General features: G+C 43.6%; 1 protein-coding gene across 3 annotated transcripts in view; it reads left to right on the forward strand.

Moving 5' to 3' along the window:
* Window positions 1-24,787, forward strand: part of LOC117431454 (myosin-11-like) — a 32,601-nt gene that overhangs the window by 5,536 nt on the left and 2,278 nt on the right. For 2 of the 3 annotated variants that reach the window (XM_034052366.3, XM_034052368.3), the window contains exons 4-41: window positions 5,902-5,929; window positions 8,165-8,267; window positions 8,680-8,706; window positions 10,261-10,353; window positions 10,575-10,638; window positions 10,937-11,035; window positions 11,387-11,530; window positions 11,733-11,828; window positions 12,132-12,250; window positions 12,463-12,615; window positions 12,715-12,888; window positions 12,996-13,169; window positions 13,314-13,428; window positions 13,704-13,897; window positions 14,009-14,130; window positions 14,590-14,659; window positions 15,046-15,206; window positions 15,642-15,750; window positions 16,043-16,174; window positions 16,272-16,478; window positions 17,781-17,918; window positions 18,182-18,305; window positions 18,419-18,590; window positions 19,096-19,308; window positions 19,700-19,844; window positions 20,190-20,396; window positions 20,481-20,585; window positions 20,841-20,993; window positions 21,335-21,583; window positions 21,729-21,941; window positions 22,039-22,251; window positions 22,500-22,661; window positions 22,784-22,912; window positions 23,028-23,116; window positions 23,231-23,354; window positions 23,587-23,795; window positions 23,940-24,048; window positions 24,176-24,348. In XM_034052366.3, coding sequence (XP_033908257.3) covers window positions 5,902-5,929; window positions 8,165-8,267; window positions 8,680-8,706; window positions 10,261-10,353; window positions 10,575-10,638; window positions 10,937-11,035; window positions 11,387-11,530; window positions 11,733-11,828; window positions 12,132-12,250; window positions 12,463-12,615; window positions 12,715-12,888; window positions 12,996-13,169; window positions 13,314-13,428; window positions 13,704-13,897; window positions 14,009-14,130; window positions 14,590-14,659; window positions 15,046-15,206; window positions 15,642-15,750; window positions 16,043-16,174; window positions 16,272-16,478; window positions 17,781-17,918; window positions 18,182-18,305; window positions 18,419-18,590; window positions 19,096-19,308; window positions 19,700-19,844; window positions 20,190-20,396; window positions 20,481-20,585; window positions 20,841-20,993; window positions 21,335-21,583; window positions 21,729-21,941; window positions 22,039-22,251; window positions 22,500-22,661; window positions 22,784-22,912; window positions 23,028-23,116; window positions 23,231-23,354; window positions 23,587-23,795; window positions 23,940-24,048; window positions 24,176-24,348 — 5,311 coding nt within the window. The remainder of the gene's footprint in view (window positions 1-5,901; window positions 5,930-8,164; window positions 8,268-8,679; window positions 8,707-10,260; window positions 10,354-10,574; window positions 10,639-10,936; window positions 11,036-11,386; window positions 11,531-11,732; window positions 11,829-12,131; window positions 12,251-12,462; window positions 12,616-12,714; window positions 12,889-12,995; window positions 13,170-13,313; window positions 13,429-13,703; window positions 13,898-14,008; window positions 14,131-14,589; window positions 14,660-15,045; window positions 15,207-15,641; window positions 15,751-16,042; window positions 16,175-16,271; window positions 16,479-17,780; window positions 17,919-18,181; window positions 18,306-18,418; window positions 18,591-19,095; window positions 19,309-19,699; window positions 19,845-20,189; window positions 20,397-20,480; window positions 20,586-20,840; window positions 20,994-21,334; window positions 21,584-21,728; window positions 21,942-22,038; window positions 22,252-22,499; window positions 22,662-22,783; window positions 22,913-23,027; window positions 23,117-23,230; window positions 23,355-23,586; window positions 23,796-23,939; window positions 24,049-24,175; window positions 24,349-24,787) is intronic. The other variant, XM_034052367.3, reaches the window with a different exon arrangement.

Here is a 24,787-nt window from a genome sequence, read left to right on the forward strand (position 1 = left end):
AGTGCCAGAATATTTAGTTTGTTGTTGACTTTCACCCATGTGGAGTTTTGTCGGACTGAAGTTAGAAATAATAAATATAAATATGGTGAGAGTCAATGAGAAGTCCCCACAAATACAGGAATGCAAATGTGTGTGTTTCTTTTCGTGAACATTTAAGGAGTACAATTATTAAAAAGACAGACCTGTGTGTATTTGGGGTGGGAGGGTTTGCTTAAATGTGGTGTTTTGTCATGGTTGAACTTTAAGTGTGGGTTGACTTGTTGATAGTTCCTCTACATTGAGTTGCAAAGGGTAGTCCCTCTGCATCAAGGCTTCTTGTTGATAAGGTCTTACCGTATCTGCAGTTTCTCCGTGTACACTGGAGCGTGTTACATACGCTAGTTAACTATATTTTGTGCTTCATGGTTTAGGCCAGATTTTGTCAGGATTTCTAAAAGGTCTGTTCTATAAGTTATCCTGCTGATCTTTTAGGAACAGATATTTGTTTACATTCACTTACATTAGCAGCAACAAAACAAAATTCCTTCCTTTTCTGGGGGTGGGGGGATGAGGAGAAAGCAAATGAGCAGCGCTTTGATTGGAGAGTAATTATCTGCCGGTGAGCCCAGAGCAAATCTGGGGTTTGGAAGGCTTTCTGCAAGGGTCATGTCCTCTAATCCTAAACAAATATTATCAATGAACCTTTCAAAGGAAACAACTTTTTAATTACATCAAGATTCATCACACAGGCTCCCAGCTAAGTGAACTGTTTACAAACCTCCCCATCCTCCACAGCGTGTCCACACACACAAACATAAACACAAAACACTTCAAATAATCCACATGCAAACGGCTGTCACTTAACTGCAGTGTAGATGCAACAAGTTGTTAAATACTGTACAGGGTCTCTTAGCTGGATCCTCTGATAAATACGCAAAGCCAGACCTTTGTTCCTTGGAGGTACTAATGGAGCTTTAAAAACTCATCCTGGATCCCCATCAGGACAAACCAAGCTACAGGGTGAGGCATCATAGGCTTTATCATGTACTTTGTCAATTAGGATGTTCTCTGCTAAATCGATGACCACACGCCATTAACTATCTGCATCACACATCAAAATGATCTAAATTAGTTTTTCTTTGCTTTGCACAACTGAAGGAAATAGATTTGGTATTTATCCAGACTGGTTTGTATTTGTAACCCTGCCAGTTCTAAACATAGAGTGGGTCTATTACATGTCAGTGACGACAAAATGTATTTTACTGCTCTTTTGCGTTGAGGCAGATGTTTCTAGTTTTGTGCACATTCTGTAATCAAGGCATTTTATGTTTTAAACATATTCCTAAATATGTCAAGGTGGCTAAAGTATATCAGATATATCTGAGATATATTTCTTTTTGGTGGGGGTGGTGGTGAGGGTCAAGCTTGAGGCAAGAGGAGTCAGCTGGAAGCAGCCTTGAGATGGAGGCTGCCTGCCTGGCTTCCCTGGCTCCAGTTGCCCTTATAAGGTAAAGCTGCCAAGTTCCCCCCTCCCCCCTGGCCTTTCCCGGGGACCCTCCTCCACTCTTATTAATGTCAGCAGCACAGTCCAGCATGTACCTTTGTTTTACGCTTTACTTGTGTAGTTTGTTTGTTCTGGGAAAGAAACTCAATGACAACATCCATTTACTAATCTTGTTTTTCTCAGTTCCCGACTGTCAACTGAAACATCCAAAAAGATTTAGCCAAATTACGGGTATGCGATCGGTATTTATTTATATAAAGTTTATAATTAAAGGGGTTGGGTTCAATTTTCTTAAACCAATGCATAGCTTCCAAAACATTCTTTTGATTCATTGTGACCTCTGTTGGAGAGTTTTTTGGTATGATTATTTTTTGATTATGTTAGAGTATGTTAGAGTGCAAACATGTTACATCTTAAACATGTAGGGAATTCAATGGAATCTAACACCCATACAGTACACTATGATGTTGATACCAGATAGTAATAAAACAGTCACTCACATACACACATGCACAGTTGGGTTCCAGAAAATTGAGCAGTGAGTTGTAATGACCTGATGTGAGTGGATGGTGATGATCTTATGTAATGCATTCCTGCCCTGGAACCCCACTTTGGGTTTAGACTTTTTCGCTGCAGCCTTCTTTGTCTTTTGGCAAAGTTAGTTCTTTTTAATGTATAAATACGTTTTTTGAGGGTGATGTTATGTTCTTTGATTGAATTTGATTTATTGTGATATTTATAGTCATGTATCAATAAAGCAGGCGTTTCTCCTCCCTATCCAAGTGAGGTCATATATACTTTCTTCTCACACAATATATATCCCGCCTGGCTTGGAGTGTGTGTAACTCAGAGAGCGAGAGTGGAATGCCTTTTCTCTCTTTTTTTGCTAATGAAATGTTTACTATATATTTGTTAGCCATCCTTTTAGGCTGCCACTGCTTCTTTATAGACAAAACTGAATCAATGAGAAGGCATTGGGCTTAGCCATAAGCAATAGAGGTAAAAGATGCTACAGGTGTGTCAGTGTAATACCACACTGTGTCTGTGTCTTGTAGGCACTTGCATTATTATTTTTTTGTACCTCATTTGAGCTAATCTTTCTGAGTTTTCTAGTCACCTTAGTAAAGACTGGCAGGGATTCCAGCATTGTCACCCCCAATCATATCTAACTGGCGCTGACCTTGTGAAACTCTCAGACACGGAAAATTGTAACTTTCAGCTGAGCTAGGATTACCTCCGATATCAGCAGTCAAGTGCATCCCGAAGATGCATAGTAAGTGCATTGTCAATACACTGAATTGATATGTAGTGACAATGCCATATACCTTGGTACTGACACCATGTACCATAATGGGATGTTTTGCGCAAAATATTTACTGTTTTGACTTTCATTTACTGTGTGCTCTGCCTTTGGGAAACTGGGTTACGGGAAAGACATTTTAGCTATAATCAGCAGTTTCTTGCACATCCCCAATAAGAAGTGTTTGCAAAAATGTCCTAAAGTCTTGCTAGGTTTATATTCTGAATGAACTCCATAAATCAGCTGCCTTGATGCATGATGCAGATCTGGATGTTTATACTGTGGTGTTCATGTGCAGGCTGCAGAGCCCCAGTGTAAACACAGTGGAGAAACCTTGCATGATGCACACGTAAACAGAGGGAGTTCCAATAGTGTCGCTACCTTCAGAATGTGGAAAAATAGCGCAGATTGATCCATAAACACTGATCCCATGGAATCTGATTTAATCCAATGGAATGCTGTGAATTTGGTTTCACAGGCTCCCCCTAATACTGACATCTTTAAGACAAATCAAACAAAAAAAATCTCTCTCTATATATATATACAGTATATATATTTAAAAAAAAATCCTGTAAATTGTATTATTTTCAAATAGAATTGCAGATTTATAGTAAAGTTACAGTAACACTTTGTAAAATCATATCCAATTGCAAAATGACAGTGCTAATTTACAGTGTTGATACCCTGGCTCTTGGCACCCTACACTGAGGGTGGTCTGCACTGGGGATTTAGGCGAGAGGTGTAAAGTGTCCCTGAGGGGCGATGTTAGTGTTAACACAGGAGTGATTGTAAACTACAGTGTTTGGTAATCAGGAGCTGACAGACTGGAGTGTAAGAATCAACAGAAAAGACCCAGGAGATGTACCATAGGACAGGCTAAAGAGGATAGACTGGGTCCTCTATTAAAAACTGTTAAGGTTTATCTGACATGGGGAACAAGTCCATTGAGGTCATAGTGCTTTTCACAAGAGGGGAACTGGCAGCACATCACAGATGGTAATGGGCATAGATGGTCAAATCCACCAGGTAACTAGAGCTGTGTGAACAATGTGGGTGTAGGGTGCCTTGATACAAATTACACTGGTGCAGTGTCACACTGTAGGCAACTGTAGTTTAACTGTACCTCCAATAAGAAGGTCACCCCCTTAGTAAATATCTCACACATTTTACTCTCTCTCTGACCCTCTCTCTCTCCCTTTCCCATCCCCCAAAGAGTGGCAGCTAGCTCTGCTCCCTCATCTGTGGTCAGATCTGCTGGATAACCCTTGTCCTGCAAATTACTCAACTTGGTGGAATTATGTGTAATCAGAGCATTTACTGATTTTATATAATCTATGCTTCCCACAACAGAGACAAGTATTCCTTCATTGTGACTATCTAGATAGCTTCTCTTTGAAGTCAGCTGAAGAGAACATGCCATGTTATTCCCATACATGCATTGGACCGTTACCAGTGTGAATTAGTTGTGTTTACAGTAAACTCCAAGTTAAAAGGTACTTCATTGTTTGAAGCATTTGAACCTAATAATAGTGATTCATGAATATTCTCATCGTGAAATGTATCCCTTGGCTCTAACCACTAGGACGTGCTGCCCCCATGTCCCTTAGCTTTAACCACTAGACCACACTGCCTCCCAACAGTTCAGCTCTAACCACTAGACCACAGTGCCTCCCAGACCCTTTGCTCAAACTACAAGGGTGCTTGTTTAGGTATGTTTTGCAAAATGTACTGAAGGGCTGGAGTGCTGCATTTAATTTGTGCCTTAATTTGGAAGAATCAGGCGCAACTAACATTCATGGACTGGAGCCAAATCCTCCTGAGCTATGTCCATAACGAGTAGAAGTATCTCGCACTATTTACAGTGTGGCGAGGATGTATGGCACCGACCTGGCACTCACTCACAGTGTGGAGTGAGTGTGCGCGCCAACCCCAGGGATTCGCACAACTGAGAGGCAACTGCAGGCAAGGGGCAGCAGAGGGCAGTGCTGTGCTTAGCAGGGGGTACCCCTCTGATTTTTGGAAACAACGTCCCCTTTTTATGTGAGCGAGGAACGTGACTAACAGTGAGATCATGTATTTGGTTCACCTGTAACTGTGAAGATGGTTAAGATTGTGAAAGTAAAATAATAATACACTGCACTACACTTTCATTCAACCATCTGCTCCTCCAGCCCCCCATTCATGTTTGTTTTGGGTTGCATAGAAACAGGTTTTAAATATCCATAAATGGATGTTTCTTTTGACCAGATGTTTTTATATTCTTTCTATTTTTAGAAAGTGAACTGTTGTCTGGGAACTCAGCTTACCTACTGTAATGTAATTCCCTTGGTGTCCGCGATGACGTTCAAAGTCAGTTTCTTGAATGGTCAGCAATGTAGATGTGACCATTATTCCATAGTGTTCATTTCGTGCTAAGTACATTTGAACATGGTTTCAGTGAAAGCAGAACGATTGACAGGGCCATTCCTGTTTACTACCAAAGGGGTAGGGAACTTCCTCAGCTATGAAACGACTCGCTGGTAACAGATCCCTTTGAAGATGATGAAGGTGAATTAAATGTTCCCAATTGAGTGGCACAGATAACACAGCTTGTGTGCCAGCAGCTTCATGCTGCTGCCCATGCCAGGTGCATTGTTTGGCATCAGACGATTGCATTAACTGAAGGAACAAGACCCCTTTCATCGTTTTCAAAAAACAATATTTATGTTCGTTTGTGTTTATTAACTACCTTCCGAAGGGACAGCCATACCACGCTAGTACAAAAGCCTAGTGATGTGCGAACCGGTTCCTTTGAAACCTGGCACCCGGTTCCTGCTTTGGAACCGACTAACCGGATACAAATATCAAGGATCTGGTTCCAGTACTATTATGTTTTGAATAAAGCTGTACTCAAAATTCCCGGTTCCAATGATAGATACCCAGTTCGGACCCGATTCCAAAAATCTCCTCAACTGCACATCATTACAAAATACATCAGCAATCATTTAAAATGTTAGTTTTGTCATCAATCAGGTCGTGACATTGTAATTAACACAACCACCAGTGTAATTACTGAGCTATAACACTGTAACTAAAAGACGCTTGATGTAACCCCTATGCAATATTTTTCTCATTACAGAGCGTGAAGACCAGTCTATCCTCTGCACGTGAGTAAGATTGCTGATTTTTAAATTGCATCAATCTGTCCATCCAGGCTATGAAAGGCATGGTGCTGAATCTCTGCTTACAGTTATGCTTAGTTACACAATTCGATTAACAGCATAACGTCCCTGCAGCAGCTACAGGGTATAAATGAGGATATTGCACACCTCCATCCACACAATGTTCTTTACTGGGTATCCCAAGAGTCAAGGAGAAAACAAAATGAACTGAATTCAAATCTGACATGCTTAAAACATAACCGAAAAGCCAAAACTTTAATGTAACAATGACTAGGAAGTTTATCATTTTGGTAGTTATTTTAAAACCGGCTGCCCTCCCCCCTTCACCCACTAGCTAGAGGAACTAGAGGGCAGGGAGGCAGGAAGCAGAGCCAGCTGGAAGCCACAACATTTGGGAATATAGAACGGATAGGGGTTAGTGGTACATAGTCCTCAGGGAGACAACAAGCTCAGGAGCAACGAGTCTCTAAATCCTGTTTATTGCTTGCATTTGTGTTAAGCATGTTACCGCCCATTAGAAGTTCTTGTAAATAGGATTTGACTTTTCAGTGAACTGTACAAATAATTTCAAGAGAAAGCATTTGATGCACAAAAACTTTAACACAATTTAACAAATAAATATATAACCAAATGAATGTGGCTCAAATACTGGTTTTGAGACCTGTATATATATATATATATATATATATATATATATATATATATATATAAATGGTCTGGAATTTTTTGCCTGTGAAAACAGCCCATAAAAAGTGCTATTCCAGGAAGTCACTGTGAGAATGACAACCCCCCTGCAGAACAAAAAGCATTCTGGAATCACTCCAACGTTCTGTGAGAAATTCAGACTGGGTAAAATTAACCAAAGCAGAGTGAAGATGGACCAAGGACTAGATATAGGTGGAGGTTAAGCATACAGGCTATTGATCCCAGGAGGTAGAGCTCTAACTAGTTGACTAAACTAGTGTAGTTTATTTACTGTCCGTTCACCTTGGGTCGAATCCACCTGAGGTTACAAGTTCAGTGAGCTGAACTCAGTCCAAAGTGGAAGTTTTGTAAAATTGATTGGATGGACAATGGAGGTTGAACCAGGTTAGGGGTAAGGATTGGAGTTTGTGTTAGATTAAAATTGAGGGGATTGTAAATCCATATAAGGATTAAGGTTAGGGGCAGGGTAAAGTATAAACTATACTGTCAGAATGTGGTTCCTATTGGATAGGGTTTGAATGGGAGTTAGATTTGGTATCAATGTATAGACCTCACTAGTGCTTTTTTTTTCATTTCTTATAAACTATCATGCTCCAAACAGCCTTTTCCTGCAAAGCCTCTTTTGATAGATGAGGAAATGGGAGAGAGGCATGAAACTGCCCCTGGCTTTTTAAATCTAAAGCTGATGGACGCCAGGATGCATTGCTCCTAGATCACAACAAGCACTTTCCTGCACGCTACCAAGTTTTTCCTGTGGATTGTTTACAATATCTAAATTATCATTTTTTTCCTGTTTAGCATATTGGCTTTCATGTACAGCATGAACCTTGGGGCGCAATATCTTTTCAAATGAAGAGCGACTGTTGGTGCGTGCATGTATGTCCTCCCCAGCAGACAGGCTATGGGAGCAAGCAGCTAAACCCTGCACTGAGGTTTATAGGATTTATATTGCTTCGCAATCCTGAGATTGAAATTGCTGAGTTAAAGATTGGGTTTTATACTAAGGGAGACCCCTTTAGGACATGCATGCTAGGCTTCGTTAGTTATCTTTTTTCTATTAAAGAGAATTCAGGCTTTTTTTTTGACACAGAACTCCGAAAAATACGTTAGACGTCCCCCATGTGTTGCTGCAACTGTTTTTCTTTTCATTGTTAAGATCCTGATAACTTTTTACACGTATAACTTAAGTTTGTTTCAAAGCTCTTTTCAAAATGTCCACTTAGGATTAGCTGTCGAGCCTGAGCTATTCATCACAGCACTGCACATGGAGCTGAGATCAAAGATGGGATAAATGACCAAGTGCACGGTGAAGGCTCTGTAGTCCTGAGAATGGAACATTTATATTAATGCTGATTATTTAGATGCAGGATGACAGTGCTGGAGAGAGTTTTATGCAGTGGCTTTATAGAACTCCCCTCCTTTACATCTCTCTCTCTCTCTCTCTCTCTCTCTCTCTCTCTCTCTCTCTCTCTCTCTCTCTCTCTCTGTTTCTCTCTCTCTCCTGCACACAATCAGAGGTGAGTCTGGAGCGGGTAAGACAGAGAACACGAAGAAGGTGATTCAGTACCTGGCTGTGATCGCGTCCTCCCACAAAGGCAAGAAGGAGACCAGCATCACTGTGAGTATCTCCTCGTTGCCAGTCTCCTCAACAAGGTGACCTGACAGAGACCCCTACTGGTGGAGGAGCTAGCGGGGAATAAATTAGAGATCGAGGTTTAACAGTACTTTGGATTTAGACTTAGGCCTGCCATTGTGGTGCTGTAGAGTCATGTTGCTAAACGCTACGTATCTTGTGGTACCATCATTGTGATGCATACCATAGTTCAGATTCTAGGGATCGCTTCTCTTCCAGTATATCCACTCAGCACTGAGTTATATTCCTCCGAGGTGGGCCTGTGTTACACTGTTACTTTTAGAGTCCCCCATTCCCCACTATTTGTCCATAATTCTATTTTTGTGGAAGAAAAAATGGTGTCTGTGTACAACTAACCGCTGACCTTAACTTCTGTATTATAATTCCCTCCAAATAGCAACAGCCAGGAACGCAGTTTGGTTTCGTGAGTAACAGGGAACATGTTTCTGTGTGACGCTGATACAGAACTGCATGCAACGGTTACACGCCCAGGAGGAATACTGTAGTGAAACTGTAAATGCTTTATTAGCTACACAAATAATGGCTATCTCTCCCTATCACTCATATCACATGCTGGCATCAAAGGCAGATGAGGTAGCAACTTTACATCTGCTCTAGGTTAGTATAGGAATTGTACTAATTAAACAGATATATGTGAATAAATAAATACATAAATTAATAAAATGATCAAATCAGTAATAATCAGATAAACCAACATTGACTTTAAAGTAGTTTAGAAAGACAATGGTTTTTTTAAAGAACTGAATGTGATGCAAGTAGATTTTAAATTGAAATTAGAATATGTAGAACATGAGCCATTGTGTCCATACTGTACTTTCCACAACAACTCAAAGTGAGTACTACCATGTGCTACACTAGCTATACTTTCCAATAGCTTCACTGCAGTATTTTCTGTCCTGGGCGGTACGGAATGTTTTTGGAACAGTATTGTTTTTCATGTTTACCCTTTCAGCATCATGACCGCTTTTAGGATGCTCCTGGTACTGAAAAGGTTAACCACAGAATGAAGAGTGAGCACTAGCCAGCTTCGCTGTCTCCCCCTGTCAGTCCCCCCCCCCCCCCCACCCCAAATAAATCCCTGGGGTAGAGGAGGGTTGTGGCACTCCTAGGGGTGATGACAGCTAGCTGCCTGTATGAAGTTAATGCACAGTGTGTGTAGAGTTTATTTTTTTAATTTGGATGTAAAAGGCAACTTTTCCAGTTTTCCTGAAAGTTTGGTTCAACCTGAAAATATATTGCATATGGCACCTGCCAAACTAACCAGTCCATTCTCTAACTTACTGCCACAGACTATAATCAGGGTCTGACTATTTCAAACCCTCAAATCTGCTTTTGGGCCTTTTTTTCAGGACTTCTGTGAAACAATAGCTGAATTAGTCACTTTGAGCATTTGTGAATATTATCCTCTGTGTGTGTGAGGGAGTCAAACTAGTGCATGTATGTCCATGATCTATCTGTGCATCTAAGTATCTATCTCTATATATTTGTATATATTGTATATCTATCTATCTTTCCATTGATCTCTATTGGCCTGGGGCTTTAGTGAAATGCATTTTCATCCCTGAAGTTTATCCTATAAATATTTCACTACAGTTAATATTTTGTTAATTTATTTTTGGGTTTATAAACATGTTGGACAATTTAGTATGATTTCTGGTAAGCTTGTACTTGTGATTTGGGCTCTCTGGGAAGACACTGTGCTTCACTGTGCTGCAATCCTGCTTGCCACGAGTTACATTTCACATCAGGACAGCCAGTCGAGGCCTGTGAGGCCTGTGTATGCACAGTGCTGAGGGGGTTACAGTGTCCACAGTGTTGCACACTATTCTGTCAAAAAGCAGCAAAAGGAAAACATTTTCTTTGCCTCACTTCGTTGGGGCAGCAGTTTTGCAAAGCTGCTACCCGAACACCGTATTCCCAGGGGATAGTTAACCCCTTGCTGTCCTGGCTGTTTTAGGGGGAACTGGAGAAGCAGCTGCTCCAGGCCAATCCCATCCTGGAAGCTTTCGGGAATGCCAAGACCATCAAGAACGACAACTCTTCCCGATTCGTAAGTAGCAGACTCACTGTCCATGCTGCACCTATTATTATTGTACTATTGTATTATTCCTTAGTAGTGGGGAATCAGAACTGATGTTTAATACTGTGCATTTCAAGCAAGTGAAATAGTTTAGAAATTCCTGTACCAGTGATCATCTTCATTGGTTTCGTATTGATTTTACAGTCCAAATGTATGTTAATTAAATTCTGCTCTATCCCCGCCCCCCCTAGGGTAAATTCATCCGCATCAACTTTGACGTGACTGGCTACATTGTGGGAGCCAATATTGAGACCTGTATCCTTACTGTGGCCTGGTATACTGTGACCCACTTGGGTGGAGATTAACTTTATTTTTAACCTGCAAAATATATATAAACTTGAGCTGTACATTCCCACAAATAATTGTGGGAATAACTTTTTCTTCTGTCCAAAGTCTAAATACAGTATTTTAGCAAAAACAACAGCAGAGATTAACTACATTGTAGTTCCAGTTCTGCTGCTATTAGAATATGCTGTGACACTTAATTTGAAGATTGTTGCTAGAGTGCAGAAGTTTCTTCTTGAAGGTACTGTCCTTAACAGCGTCACTACAGATCTGCTGGAGAAATCCCGTTGTATCCGTCAAGCCAAGATTGAGAGAGCCTTCCACATCTTCTACTATCTGCTGGCAGGGGCTGGAGAGCAGCAACGCAGTAAGGAATTTCCATGCCTTCTTTCTTTCATTCGTAATTGATTCTATACATTGATAATATACATACTAATCTCCCTTAAACAGTGGTGGGTTTCTTTGGCCAGTTCTGTCCACCTCCAGTATTCTGAATGGAGGACTGTTGCCCTGTTAAATAAATCTAATATTAATAAATCCCCTGCTCATTCTCCAAATTTTATTTCTGAGTTGTATTCTACGTGTAACAATAACTACAAATGTAGGTGTATTCGGAATAAAAGGGGTTCAGATATTTCTCTACCCATGGTCATCAACCCACTCTTCGGTAAACGCACTTGTCAGGAACCGGAGAATCCAATTGTTCTCTCTGTTGCAGAGGATCTGCTGCTGGAAGGATTTGGGGATTATCGCTTCCTCATGGCAGGGCACGTTCCAGTCCCAGGAGCATCAGACAGTGAGATGTTTGAGGAGACTCTGGAGGCCATGAGCATTATGGGTTTCAACGAGGAAGAGCAGACAGGTGGGGGACCCGCGGAGGTCTGGGGTGTGAGATGAGGGGTGAGAGGTGGAGGTAGTGCACCCTGTAAATTAAATATTTAATATCTGGTGACCTGTGACTGATGGCCATAACTAGAGAGCTCCTGATAGAGCTGTTTTTGGAAGCAGTGTGTTTTTCTTGCTCCTCTCCCTCACTCCCTCTCCCATTTCTCTCCTGCCCTCAGGCATCCTGAAGATTGTCTCCTCTGTTCTGCAGCTTGGAAACATTGAGTTCAAGAAGGAGAGGAACAATGACCAGGCCTCCATGCCTGACAACACAGGTACTCCAGCAGCTGCTCTGGTTAAACAACCTCCCAAGGGATGGAAGGGAAGTTATCATAACTATATAATTAAAGAGAATTCAAATAACAGGTAGATGACAGATAAAAATACTCCAAAAAATTACTAAGTAGCCTGTCCTCAAATGAGTTAATGGGTTAAGATGCAGCTTGGTTCGAATATATTTTGAATAAAATCTAGTGAACGTATCCAGCTAAATTCTCTTACCCTCTTCAATCTTCAGTTCTATTATAAACTTCAGTGTCTTGTATTTTCACTAACTGTATTCATTTTTGCATCTTCAGCCGCCCAGAAAGTGTGCCACCTGCTGGGGATAAACGTGACAGATTTCACACGAGCCATCCTCACCCCACGTATCAAAGTGGGTCGAGAAGTGGTCCAGAAAGCACAGACCAAAGAGCAGGTTGGTCATTATCAACATTTATATACTGTATTCTATTAATCACTCTCAATAATTAAATTATATAAATGTATTTATTTAACAGCTAATGAATTAAAAAAAATACCTTTTTGTGTCATAAAGTAATCTCTCATTACATATATCAATTAAAAAAATTGGCTAGACAGGTCATGTTTTTGTACTTTTTCTGAGGTTTGGTCTCTCTTTCCTCGCAGGCGGACTTTGCAGTGGAGGCCCTGGCCAAGGCAAAGTACGATCGCCTGTTCAAATGGATTCTGGCTCGCGTCAACAAAGCACTCGACAAAACCAAGAGGCAGGGGGCGTCTTTCCTGGGCATCTTGGATATCGCCGGCTTCGAGATCTTTGAGGTGAGAGTAACTTCTACTCTGAGACGAAGGGCAGAGCTTCCTAAGCTCTTGTGTCACTGGCTATAACATCTGACCTGTTTCCCCCTCTCTGTGTTTCAGGTGAACTCCTTCGAGCAGCTCTGCATCAACTTCACCAACGAGAAGCTGCAGCAGCTATTCAACCACACCATGTTCATCCTGGAGCAGGAGGAGTACAAGCGAGAGGGCATCGAGTGGAACTTCATCGACTTCGGCCTGGACCTGCAGCCCTGCATTGAGCTGATCGAGAGACCGGTGAGTCTATCATGAGTGTGGATCAACTTTGGGATAGAATTGAATCCCTGCGTCTAGCTCATGGAAAGACCAGCAGATCTCATTCCCACCCCCCTTCTCTTCTGCAGAATAACCCCCCAGGTATCCTGGCTCTGCTGGATGAGGAGTGCTGGTTCCCCAAGGCAACAGATACCTCCTTTGTGGAGAAACTCTGCAGTGAGCAAGCCAACCATCCCAAGTTCCAGAAGCCCAAGCAGCTCAAGGACAAAACCGAATTCTTTGTGTTTCACTACGCCGGCCAGGTGAGACGGTCTTAAGATAATTGATGTATTTTGTACAGTATTGTTCATCTTTGTTACGGCTGTGAATCTACATCTACAAGGTGGAGATGTTTAAACTATTTCCTGTTTAACCTATAACAGATTTCTTTCAAATACTCCATGTAGGTTAATTACAATGCCAGTGAATGGCTGACGAAGAACATGGACCCCCTGAATGACAACGTAACCGCCCTCCTGAACAACTCCTCCAGCCCATATGTGGCGGACCTCTGGAAAGATGGTGAGAATCTGCAGGAATGACAGGATATTCCTGTCAAGTTTGCTGGCATTCAAATATCATTGTAATACTGACATTTTATAGCATTAATGTAATTCAAAGGCTGTTAAGTTTCCAACTCCTATTCGTGATACCTTCCACACTCCCTTTCCAAAAGGTACCACTGAATTACTGATATGTTTCTGTATTTGTACAACATATTGAATTCTTGGATACGACCAAATGCCTAACATGTGTTTCATGACAAAGAGTGATTGATTTACCCCTGTGTACCCCAGTTGACCGCATCGTTGGGCTGGATCAGATGACGAAAATGTCAGACAGCTCTGCGCCCAGTGCCTCCAAGACCAAGAAGGGCATGTTCCGCACAGTGGGCCAGCTGTACAAAGAGAGCTTGACCAAGCTGATGACCACTTTGAGGAATACCAACCCCAACTTTGTGCGGTGCATCATCCCCAACCACGAGAAGAGGGTACGCACAACAAAGAGCCCTTAAACCCACTGTGTCTTATTAATATCTTTCCAAAAACCTACGACGTTAAAACTGTGTCTGACCTTCTGTCTCTCTCTCCCTCCCCCTCAGTCTGGGAAGCTGGACGCTAACCTCGTCCTGGAGCAGCTTCGTTGCAATGGCGTCCTGGAAGGGATCAGAATCTGCCGACAAGGGTTCCCCAACCGCGTCCTCTTCCAGGAGTTCCGACAGAGGTGAACATTCAAGAACCTTTAACATTAGCAGAGATAAGGCCATTGATCAAGTTACGCTACGCTGGGAGAGAGCTTGAAACACTACAGTTTACCAAAGTTCTCCTTACTCATACATTCCTGTACGTGCCTTATCACTCAACATTCTAAGCCTAAGGCCAAGTGGGTCATTGGCTTAGCAACTCTACCTTTGCCAAAGTCACCTTAGTTTTTTTTGCCATTTGCACTCTAATCGTTTACATTTCCCTACATTTATACCACCTTCTAATAAACTTATCAAGTATCGTTACCTTATGAATCTTCAATGACATATAATCACAATGTTATCCTTCCACATTGTGAATTAGAAGACATTACAGACCATCTTTATCTTGAGCTCATTGCTGCCAAAAAAAAAAAACAGTCCATAATTCACATTATTGTATTATTAATATTGATATTATTGTTGTTGTTTCTTCACAGATACGAAATTCTGGCTGCTGGGTCTATTCCTAAAGGCTTCATGGACGGGAAACAGGCCTGCGCTATTATGGTGAGTGAAATATAATTATGGATTTACTGAACCTCATTTTTATTATGTATAATTTTTTCTACTGATGATTACACTTTTACTATTCAAACGTATGTTAGGCTTGTATTTGAGAATCAAACATGTTGGGGTCCATGGGAAATATTCTCATCATCATCATCATCACAGCGTGATTGGCTGTTTGTGTGTTCCACTAAATGTTAATGTAAAGCAGCAGTATTTTGAAGTTGGGGATAGGAGGAGGACTGCTGGGTCTTATCATTCTTATTAACTCCAGCGTAGAATAGGACCTAAAGCATTTATGGGGAGCATTTTTAAATTGCTGTTCCAGATCAGCGCTGACAGTAATGAAACAAACTCCTGTTGCTGTGTTTCCTCCCCTAACACAGATCAAAGCCCTGGAGCTGGACCCTAACCTCTACCGGATTGGTCAGAGCAAGATCTTCTTCCGCACGGGAGTGCTGGCTCACCTGGAAGAGGAACGAGACATGAAGGTCACGGTCGTCATCATTTCCTTCCAGGCCCAGGCCCGTGGCCACCTTGCCAGGAAGTGAGTATGGAAGGGAGACTGCTGTCATGTCTTTGAATATTGTAATGTCTTCCCTGTGCCTTCAAGGTTAATCTTTCTGCATATTGAAAGATTGTATCCTGCTCCCAGGGCCACTTTTGGACATTTCAAATGGTCAGTAAGCAAGTGACACATATTTAGGTGGTCCAGTGGTTAAAGAAAGGGGCTTGTTACCAGGAGGTTCTCAATTCAATCCAGCCACTGACTCACTGTGTGTGACCCTGAGCAAGTCACTTAACCTCCTTGTGCTCCGTCCTTCGGATGAGACGTAAAACTGAGGTCCTATTGTATGTGGTTCTGCAGCAGCAGTGGTGATGCATAGTTCACCCCCTAGTCTCAATAAGTCCCTTTGGATAAAAGTGTCTGCTAAATGACTTATTAATAGTAATAATCTAATTGACCTGTTTTCCTTTGTAGGGCATTCGCTAAGAGACAGCAGCAGCTGACTGCTATGAAGGTGATACAGAGAAATTGTGCTGCCTACCTGAAACTGCGCAACTGGCAGTGGTGGAGACTGTTCACCAAGGTGGGGTCCTTTCACACATCTCAACTCTGTAACCGTACTTACTGTGCATTAGACAGGACGTATTTCACCACACATTTACAAAACACAGTACAGATTTACAAGACTCTTTTAATAGTGCACACCACCTGATGGCTAAGCTTTGTTCTCTTATTCTTCAAGCATTAGTGGAATATTAAATATTTCTGATTTCTACATTTCTTTCTAAAGTAAATGTCCCAGCGCAATTGCTATGGCAGCTAGGAACTATTCAACCCCAGGTTAAACCCCCTGCTCTCTTCTCTATTCCCACTAGGTCAAGCCACTGCTGCAGGTCACCCGACAGGAGGAGGAAATGCACTTGAAAGAAGACGAGCTGCACAGAACCAAGGAGTTGCAGCAGAAGACAGAGACGGAGCTGAAGGATCTGTCTCAGAAACATACACAGGTAACACTGCTCGAGGATTATCGCTCTCTCTGTCGCATGCTCTCTCTCTTCCCCAGGCCTCTCTCTGATCCTGTGTGTCTCTCTCATTCCCCCGTAGCTGGTAGAGGAGAAGAATCTCCTCCAGGAGCAGCTGCAGGCAGAGACAGAACTGTACGCAGAGGCAGAGGAGATGCGGATTCGATTGTCCGCCAAGAAACAGGAGCTGGAGGAGATCCTGCATGAGATGGAGGCTCGTATTGAGGAGGAGGAGGAACGCAACGTGGTGCTGCAGGGAGAGAAGAAGAAGATGCAGCAGCAGATGCAGGTAGGCTTTGCACTGGCGGAGGAAGAGAAAGATGGGCTCCGGTGCAGGACCTTATTGTGTGCCCTGACCTTTATGTAATACTTTTATAAACATAAAACATGCCAAGTCAAGTGTTCAATATTTAATAATATTTTATTCTTAGAATGTTAGCGTGTATGAAACAGTCTACGACTATATGTAACAAGAAGCTTTTTGTACTCATCTACCTGAATTTTGCATGCATCTTTACTTCCAGTACTGCACTCTTTTTAATCACAAGCTAACAAATTTAATCACCAGTTCCTCCTGTATTTTGCAGAAATTCACAGAAATTCTTGCACAGAATTATTTTTTTTCCAATCAGTAATACAGGCATGTTAATTGTTTTTATTTTTGTACCCAGCAGCCCCCATAAACAGCTTCCCCCTAAACTACAGGATGAATCATGCACACAGAATATAACTGCAAAAGACTGCGAACAGTATCTCAAAACCTTCCATGAAGACAGTAGGAAACTGTTTTGCAGAGAGACCACTAGGCTAAAATACAAGTGGTCACATAGTTTGAAAAAGAGACGCCAACGAAACATAAAACAGTGCCTCCATGCAAAGCCTGCATGCAAAGACAGTTACGAGAGAAGGAAAAAAAATTTAATTTTTTTTTAATTCAACCATTTTTATAAAAACGTAATTAAGACAATAGCATTACCTGATGAAACGATGGAGAATAAAAACGTAATTACTGGCACTGGTAGCTACAATTATATGAATATGAAGAACATCTGCAAATATAAATGTGAAGGAAACTTTTGGACCCCTCTAGGGTCCCTAGAGTGCATGGATCCCTGTGCAGTTGCCCGCCACTGAGACTTTTTATCTGCGTGGTATTTCTGCATGGGCTGAAGTCACAGACTCTCTTTGTATTGTACAGATTCCAAATGGAGACCTGCAATTCTGAGTTTGACCCACACCCTGGCTAAATGTTCAGACTTGATCCTTCCCTTCATGTTAACCCTTAGAGCTTAAACCTGCTTTTATAATATCCTGTGTCGACCGAGACTCCTGTGTCTTTTTTTATGTAAATACGATGTAACATCTCTACAGTCCTATCCTGGCTTAATACATGAAAAAATAAATAACCTTGACTTTACACGTAAACCTAAATGTATCCCCAACCCTAATAAAGGAGTCCTAATACTTGAGTCCTCTTGCTTGACTGATTACCTAACACTGTTGCTAACCCTAAAGTTATCACTCTTTAAAACGTAACCCTGGTGCTGACCAATGTCCCCCTTACTGAGACCCTGATGATGTCTCTTTTTAGGAGCTGGAGGAGCAGCTGGAAGAGGAGGAGGACGCCCGTCAGAAGCTGCAGCTGGAGAAGGTGACGGCCGAGGGCAAGATCAAGAAACTGGAGGATGAAGTCCTGATCATGGATGACCAGAACAACAAGCTGCAGAAGGTGTGTGTGATGCCTGTGTGTGTGAGGGAGCACCGAGGTAACCATTCTACAGGTAATGGGAGCCACATGATCATGGTTCCAACCCCAAAACTTAGGAGCAAGACTTTTGCACCCTAAGTCCTTGCCATGTGTATGTATATTATCCATAACTTCAAAACGTTCAATCAGAATTCTATGTCAAAATTATAAAAAACGAAATAAATAAGTCAAGTAGACAAACTTTCAGTGTGACAGATATCTTCCTTGTTCATTGATGACTTCAGGAGAAGAAGCTGTTGGAGGAGAGAATTGGGGACTTAAGCACAAACATGGCAGAAGAGGAAGAGAAATCCAAGAACCTGACCAAGCTGAAGAACAAACACGAGTCCATGATCTCCGAGCTCGAAGGTAACGGCTTGTCTCCATTGCCTGCGCCTCCTTTCCTGTAATCTTACAAGTGGTTAATATGGTATCCAGCCGGCGACTGAAAGCCTCAAGGTAGCTCCTCGTTTCTCCTACAGTGCGTCTCAAGAAGGAGGAGAAGGCTCGTCAGGAGCTGGACAAGGGGAAGCGGAAGCTGGAAGCAGAGTCGAACGATCTCCAAGAGCAGATTGCCGACCTCCAGGCTCAGATCGCCGAGCTGAAGGCACAGTTGGCCAAGAAAGAGGAGGAGCTGCAGAATGCCCTGGGGCGGTATGGAAAAAACATGATGACCGCAATCAGTTTAAACAAAATTTGGTCCATAGATGTTCTAAAATTGGCCATAAATTAGCCATAATAACATCAAAATCAAAAGGAATTAGGCAATTTGATTTATTTGGTCAACCTGGGCAATTTTTTATCTGGCCTATGATTAGGGCTGAAATGTCCCCTTCTTGTACTTGTGCAGCTGGTGTCTTTTTCGTCTTTTAAAGACATCGTGCAGCTCTATGAAGTGTGTTCAATCATTTACCAGACACAAACTAAATTGGCTGCCAGGTTCCTGAATCTAGTGTAACAGGTAGTGCAAAAATAAGAAAAACGTTTGCTGTATTTATTTTTAAGTAATACAAATATGTATATTTACACTGTTGTTTCAGAAATCAGAATTTTCACTGGAAACTACATACACTACAATGGGCAAATTTAATGGGAATTGTGAAATCCATGTAAACAGTGTGAATTTGTGTGTTTCTAATCTGTACGCTGTGTCTCCCAGGCTGGAGGATGAGACAGCTCAGAAGAACAATGCACTGAAGAAGATCCGGGAGCTGGAGGGGCACATCTCAGACCTGCAGGAGGACCTGGACTCGGAGCGTGCCGCTCGCAACAAGGCTGAGAAATACAAGCGGGACCTGGGGGAGGAGCTGGAGGCACTCAAGAGTGAGCTGGAGGATACCCTGGACAGCACAGCTACGCAGCAGGAGCTCCGGTAAAGATATTTCCTGGCCTGATTCATCAGTGTTTAAAATAAAAATATGGTAGCAACCTAGCCCCCAGTGGACAATTATCCACACCATAAAATCACCATACAATTCAGCTCAATTTGCATTCTCTGGCTGAGAGAGGCACAATAAGGAGGGGGGTGGGGGGGTCCAGGTCAGGTCAAGATTGAGGACTGAGCTGCACTTGCAGAGTGGGGAAGCTCTCATTCTCAACTTGAGTGCCAGTACTTAAAACATAACATCTCGCCAGATCATTATTCTAAATTCAAACTTTACCACATTTACATTTACCTGGAATTGATTAATTACATCATTGGCGAGTTTACAAAAACTGTAGTTGTACTGGAGCCTGAGCTGTGCTGTGTGTGTGTCTCGCAGGACAAAGCGTGAGCAGGAAGTGACAATCCTGAAGAGGGCTCTGGAGGAGGAGAGCCGCAGCCACGAGGCACAAATGCAGGAAATGCGACAGAAACAAACACAGGCTGTGGAGGAGCTCACTGAACAGCTGGAGCAGTCCAAGCGGGTAATTGGCTGGGGGGAATGGGCCATACCAAACGGGTACAGAGTAGAGGGATTGGGCAACACTAAAATGGGTAGGGCAGACTAAATGAGTACCGTGAATTGGGAAAAGGTAACATACAAACTGGTATGAGTCAACGAGTGTAACAGTCATGGGGAGGAATAGAGCCATTCTGAAAATCGCTGGGAAGGTGAGGGAATGGAAGAGGCTCAGGGTTCGACTGACCTAAGCAGTGCTGGTTTGATAAGAACAGATGAAGTACTTGTGGGGAAGAGTTTGAGGGAGCTACAAATCTCCAGATACTGGGTCCCTCTCGCTCATATGTATTGTCATATCCCTGACCTGCAGGTGAAGGCTAACCTGGACAAGGCGAAGCAGGCTCTGGAGAAGGAGAATGGCGAGTTGGCCAGGGATGTGAGCTCACTGTCTCAGGCCAAGCAGGAGGTAGAACACAAGAGGAAGAAGCTGGAAGGGCAGCTGACCGACCTGCAGGCCAAATACAACGATGGGGAGAAACAGAAAGCAGAGCTGGGAGAGCGTGTTTCCAAACTGTCGGTATGTATCTCTTAGTCTACAGAATCTGGTATATAAGGAATGCTGTATGTGTGTATAAGTGGGAATTCTTCTTTCTCTCTACAGAATGAGCTGGACAGCGTAACCAATCTCCTAAACGAGGCTGAGGGGAAAACCATCAAACTGAACAAGGATGTGTCCAGTCTAAGCTCCCAGCTCCAGGACACACAGGTATAAACATCTGTCTGTTTATCTGTGTGTCTACCTCTAATATCTGATCTGTTATACTAAAGCAAACTAAGGTTTATCATGCATTCTTTTAGTCTTACTGCATATGTTATGATAGCATACCTTGAATCATAAACCTATACCTTACAATATTAACCTGTACCTTACGATATTAATCATTACCTTGTGATATTAACCATTATCTTTTGATATTAACCGTTACCATACGATATTAAATATTTACTGTACTGATGTTAGGAACTGCTGTCAGAGGAGACTCGTATGAAGCTGAACGTGACCACCCGGATGAGACAGGTGGAGGAAGAGCGAAACACACTGCAGGAGCAGCTGGATGAAGAGGTCGAGGCCAAGCGAAACGTGGAGAGGAACATCTCCACACTCAACATACAGGTCAGCAGAGTCCAGGAGGGTCAGGAAGGGGTTTGATAGGAGCCACATGGTTGAGAGAGGAACCCTGAAGAGGAAAATCTTGGGCACATCCCACACAGCATGCCGTTTAGAAGCGTCACTGCAGTGTTAAGGGAGGGTGATCACAACAAACTATTGTTAAATGAATAAAGGTATAAACTGAAGAGTCCATCCCAGTTAGAGGGTTAGGAAATGAATGAATGATTGGATTATTCTTCCTAACTCACTCAATTGGGGAGGGGGACTATTCTCTGTTACCATATAGTTTTGTTATGGACTCATGCCTGATCCTCTTTGCCCCCCTCCTCCGGTCTTTTCCCCAGCTATCAGATTCAAAGAAGAAGCTAGAAGAGTTTGTGAGCTCTGTGGAGCTGCTGGAAGAGGGGAAGAAACGCTTGCAGCGTGACCTGGAGGCAGCAAACACACAGTTCGAGGAGAAGGCCTCAGCCTATGACAAGCTGGAGAAGACCAAGAACCGCGTGCAGCAAGAGCTGGAAGACCTGATTGTGGATCTAGACAACCAGAGACAGCTGGTCTCCAATCTGGAGAAGAAGCAGAAGAAGTTTGACCAGGTTAGTCTAACGCTTTTCTTTCTCAAGCATTTTTCCCAACTGCTTCTTTCTCTATCTCTCTCACTAATGCTTTGAGATGAATATCTCTAGTTCTACACTTCTCCTCTCCTCCCCTCACAACCCTCTCACACACTTCTCTCCTCAGATGCTGGCGGAAGAAAAGTGCATCTCCAACAAGTATGCAGATGAACGGGACCGTGCTGAGGCGGAGGCCCGCGAGAAGGAGACACGAGCTCTGTCCCTGGCCCGGGCACTGGATGAGGCCCAAGTCTCCCGCGAGGAGCTTGAGAGGATCAATAAGCAGCTCCGCACTGAGATGGAAGATCTGGTCAGCTCCAAGGATGACGTTGGCAAGAGCGTGAGTGCAACCATGACTTATTTAATTGGTACCAGTTTATTTTGGTGTTGATGCTCGCTCAGTCACTCACACTGCCTCTCCTTCTGTCCCTCCCCAGGTCCACGAGATGGAGAAGTCGAAGCGCGCTCTGGAGACGCAGGTGGAGGAGATGAAGACCCAGCTGGAGGAGCTGGAGGATGAGTTGCAGGCCACCGAGGACGCCAAGCTCCGACTGGAGGTCAACATGCAGGCACTCAAGGCCCAGTTTGAGAGGGACCTGCAGGGGCGTGACGAGCAGAGCGAGGAGAAGAGGAGGCAGCTGGGAAAACAGGTACCAGCACACACTAAAACACACAGGACCCGAGGCACACAAAATGTGCTCACACAAACACTTGCTGGAGAACCTGTCAAGAAACACACATCATTTAGTCATTCTTATCACTATAAAATGATCAGTCCCTTATTAGAAGTCATTTATCAGTACACCTGACAAATGGAAAAAACGTGACCAGTTTTGATGAATACCAAAGTGCGGGAGATTTCGGTGGGTGCTTACGCCTCTCCCGCCTCCACCTTTAGGTGCGTGAACTTGAGACAGAGCTGGAGGACGAGCGTAAGCAGCGAGTCCTGGTGGGCACCGCCAAGAAGAAGCTGGAAGGAGATCTCAAGGAAATGGAAGGGCAGCTGGAAGCCGTCACCAAGGGACGAGATGAAGCCATCAAACAGCTCCGCAAGATCCAGGTGAGCACACCAGCATCTTTGCAGTTCTGTGCAACAGTTCAGGGAATCACTGATAAAAACATATTGACGTTAATGTGCAAAAGAACATATGTCTTGAACTTGTTTGCGAATCCCGCCCACAGGGCCAGGTGAAAGACTTCCAGCGGGAGCTTGAGGACGCGTGCAACGCCCGGGAGGAAGTGTTGGCCACCGCCAAGGAGAGCGAGAAGAAAGCAAAGAGTTTGGAGGCAGAGCTGATGCAGCTGCAGGAGGTACTGAGCCCCTACCAATGACACTGTCTAAGCTAATCAGTAAATGTAATAATTCCTCAAGCTGTTTACCTAATGCTTCATCTGCTTGGGTTTATGTTTGTGTGCGTGTGTGCAGGATCTGGCAGCAGCAGAGCGTGCTCGGAAACAGGCAGAGGCTGAGAGGGATGAGTTAGCCGACGAACTGTCCAGCAACACATCTGGAAAGTGAGTGAGGGGAGAAACAAGAGGGGTGGGGTGTAATGTCTTTCACCTAGTATTGCTGAGCATGTGCTACCTCTGCTGTGTATCTCACCAGAGTCCACTATGTGTCTTCTGTAGGTCAGCAATAGTGGACGAAAAGCGGCGTCTAGAGGCCAAGATCTCTGCCCTGGAGGAGGAGCTGGAGGAGGAACAGAGCAGCATGGAGATGCTCAATGACAGGCTGAAGAAAGCAATGCAGCAGGTAAGAGGAGAACCATTGGATGGAGCTAGGGAAAGGAGAGGGGCAGGTTAGCAGGTTGGAGGGAATTCAAATTTAAAAGTCAGGGGCTACAGTCTGTCAGTCTGTAGGGAAGCCTAATTATAAAATTATGAAAAAGGGAAGTGTGTTTTTACGATGTCTATAGCCAGGTGATTTCTGCGGTTGCTTCTGTGGGTAGTCACTCCTCTCTTCAACCCCCCCCCCCCCATCCCAGACGGAACAGCTGAACAACGAGTTGGCATCGGAGCGCAGCACCTCCCAGAAGAACGAGAGTGCCCGGCAGCAGCTTGAGCGGCAGAATAAGGAGCTCAAGGCCAAGCTGCAGGAGATGGAGGGAGCCATCAAGTCCAAATTCAAGACCTCTATCACCTCACTGGAGGCCAAGGTCCAAGGGCTGGAGGAGCAGCTGGAGCAGGAAGCCAGGTCCACTGCCCGTTCCTCCCCTCCCTTTTATACATCTGTCTTTCTTCTCTCTGTCTAACTCTCCCTCCTCAAGATCCCGCTTTCACTGCCTCTGTTCCCCCTTTCTGTCTCTCAATGTGTCTCCCTCCCTCTTTGTGTCTGCAGGGAGAAACAGGCATCCGTCAAGGGGCTTAGACAGAAGGAGAAGAAGCTGAAGGATATGTTGATGCAGGTGGAGGATGAGAGGAAACAGGCCGAGCAGTACAAAGACCAGGTACAGAATTATAATACCTACCACAGTACTGGAGACATTTTCCACAGAATACAGAAGATGTGTTTAATATACAATGGTTTGGCTGCAATGTGTTTAGTCGCTCACAACTCTGACTCCTCTCCCCCAGGCGGAGAAGGCAAACGCGCGGGTGAAGCAGCTCAAGAGGCAGCTGGAGGAGTCTGAGGAGGAGGCCCAGCGCATCACCGCTGCCCGCAGGAAGCTGCAGCGCGAGCTTGACGAGGCCACAGAGTCCAGCGAGGCCATGAGCCGCGAGGTCGCAGCCCTGAAGAACAAGCTCAGGTAAGCCCCTCCATACAAACAGCTGTGTAGTCTGACTGAAACAGTGCAGCTAATGGCAAACCTTGCAGAAAATGCACTATACTATAATTACAAAGCACCAGATAACACTGACTAGGAAGCCTAGTTCTAGATACCTGGGCCCATTTGTTCGGTTTTGTCTTCGCCTTATCTAAAGTTTATGGCCTCTTTTACCTGAAGATATTTAAACATAAAACAGTCGGCTCAGATGTACCACCAGGGCAGATAAAAACGTATTTAATTTGCCATTGTAGTGGACTCTTTCCCCCAACTTTAACACCTAGGACAATGCAGTGGGATGTTTGCCCCCAATTAAAAAACAGGCATTGGTTGAGCTCTGGTCCCATCCAGTGCTGACCAGGCCTGACCTTGCTTAGCTTCTGCGATCTGACGAGATCAACATGGCATGACTGCTCTGTCT

The sequence above is a fragment of the Acipenser ruthenus genome, chromosome 22 (genome assembly GCF_902713425.1).
Source record: "Acipenser ruthenus chromosome 22, fAciRut3.2 maternal haplotype, whole genome shotgun sequence".
In the NCBI taxonomy this organism is placed as follows: domain Eukaryota; kingdom Metazoa; phylum Chordata; class Actinopteri; order Acipenseriformes; family Acipenseridae; genus Acipenser; species Acipenser ruthenus.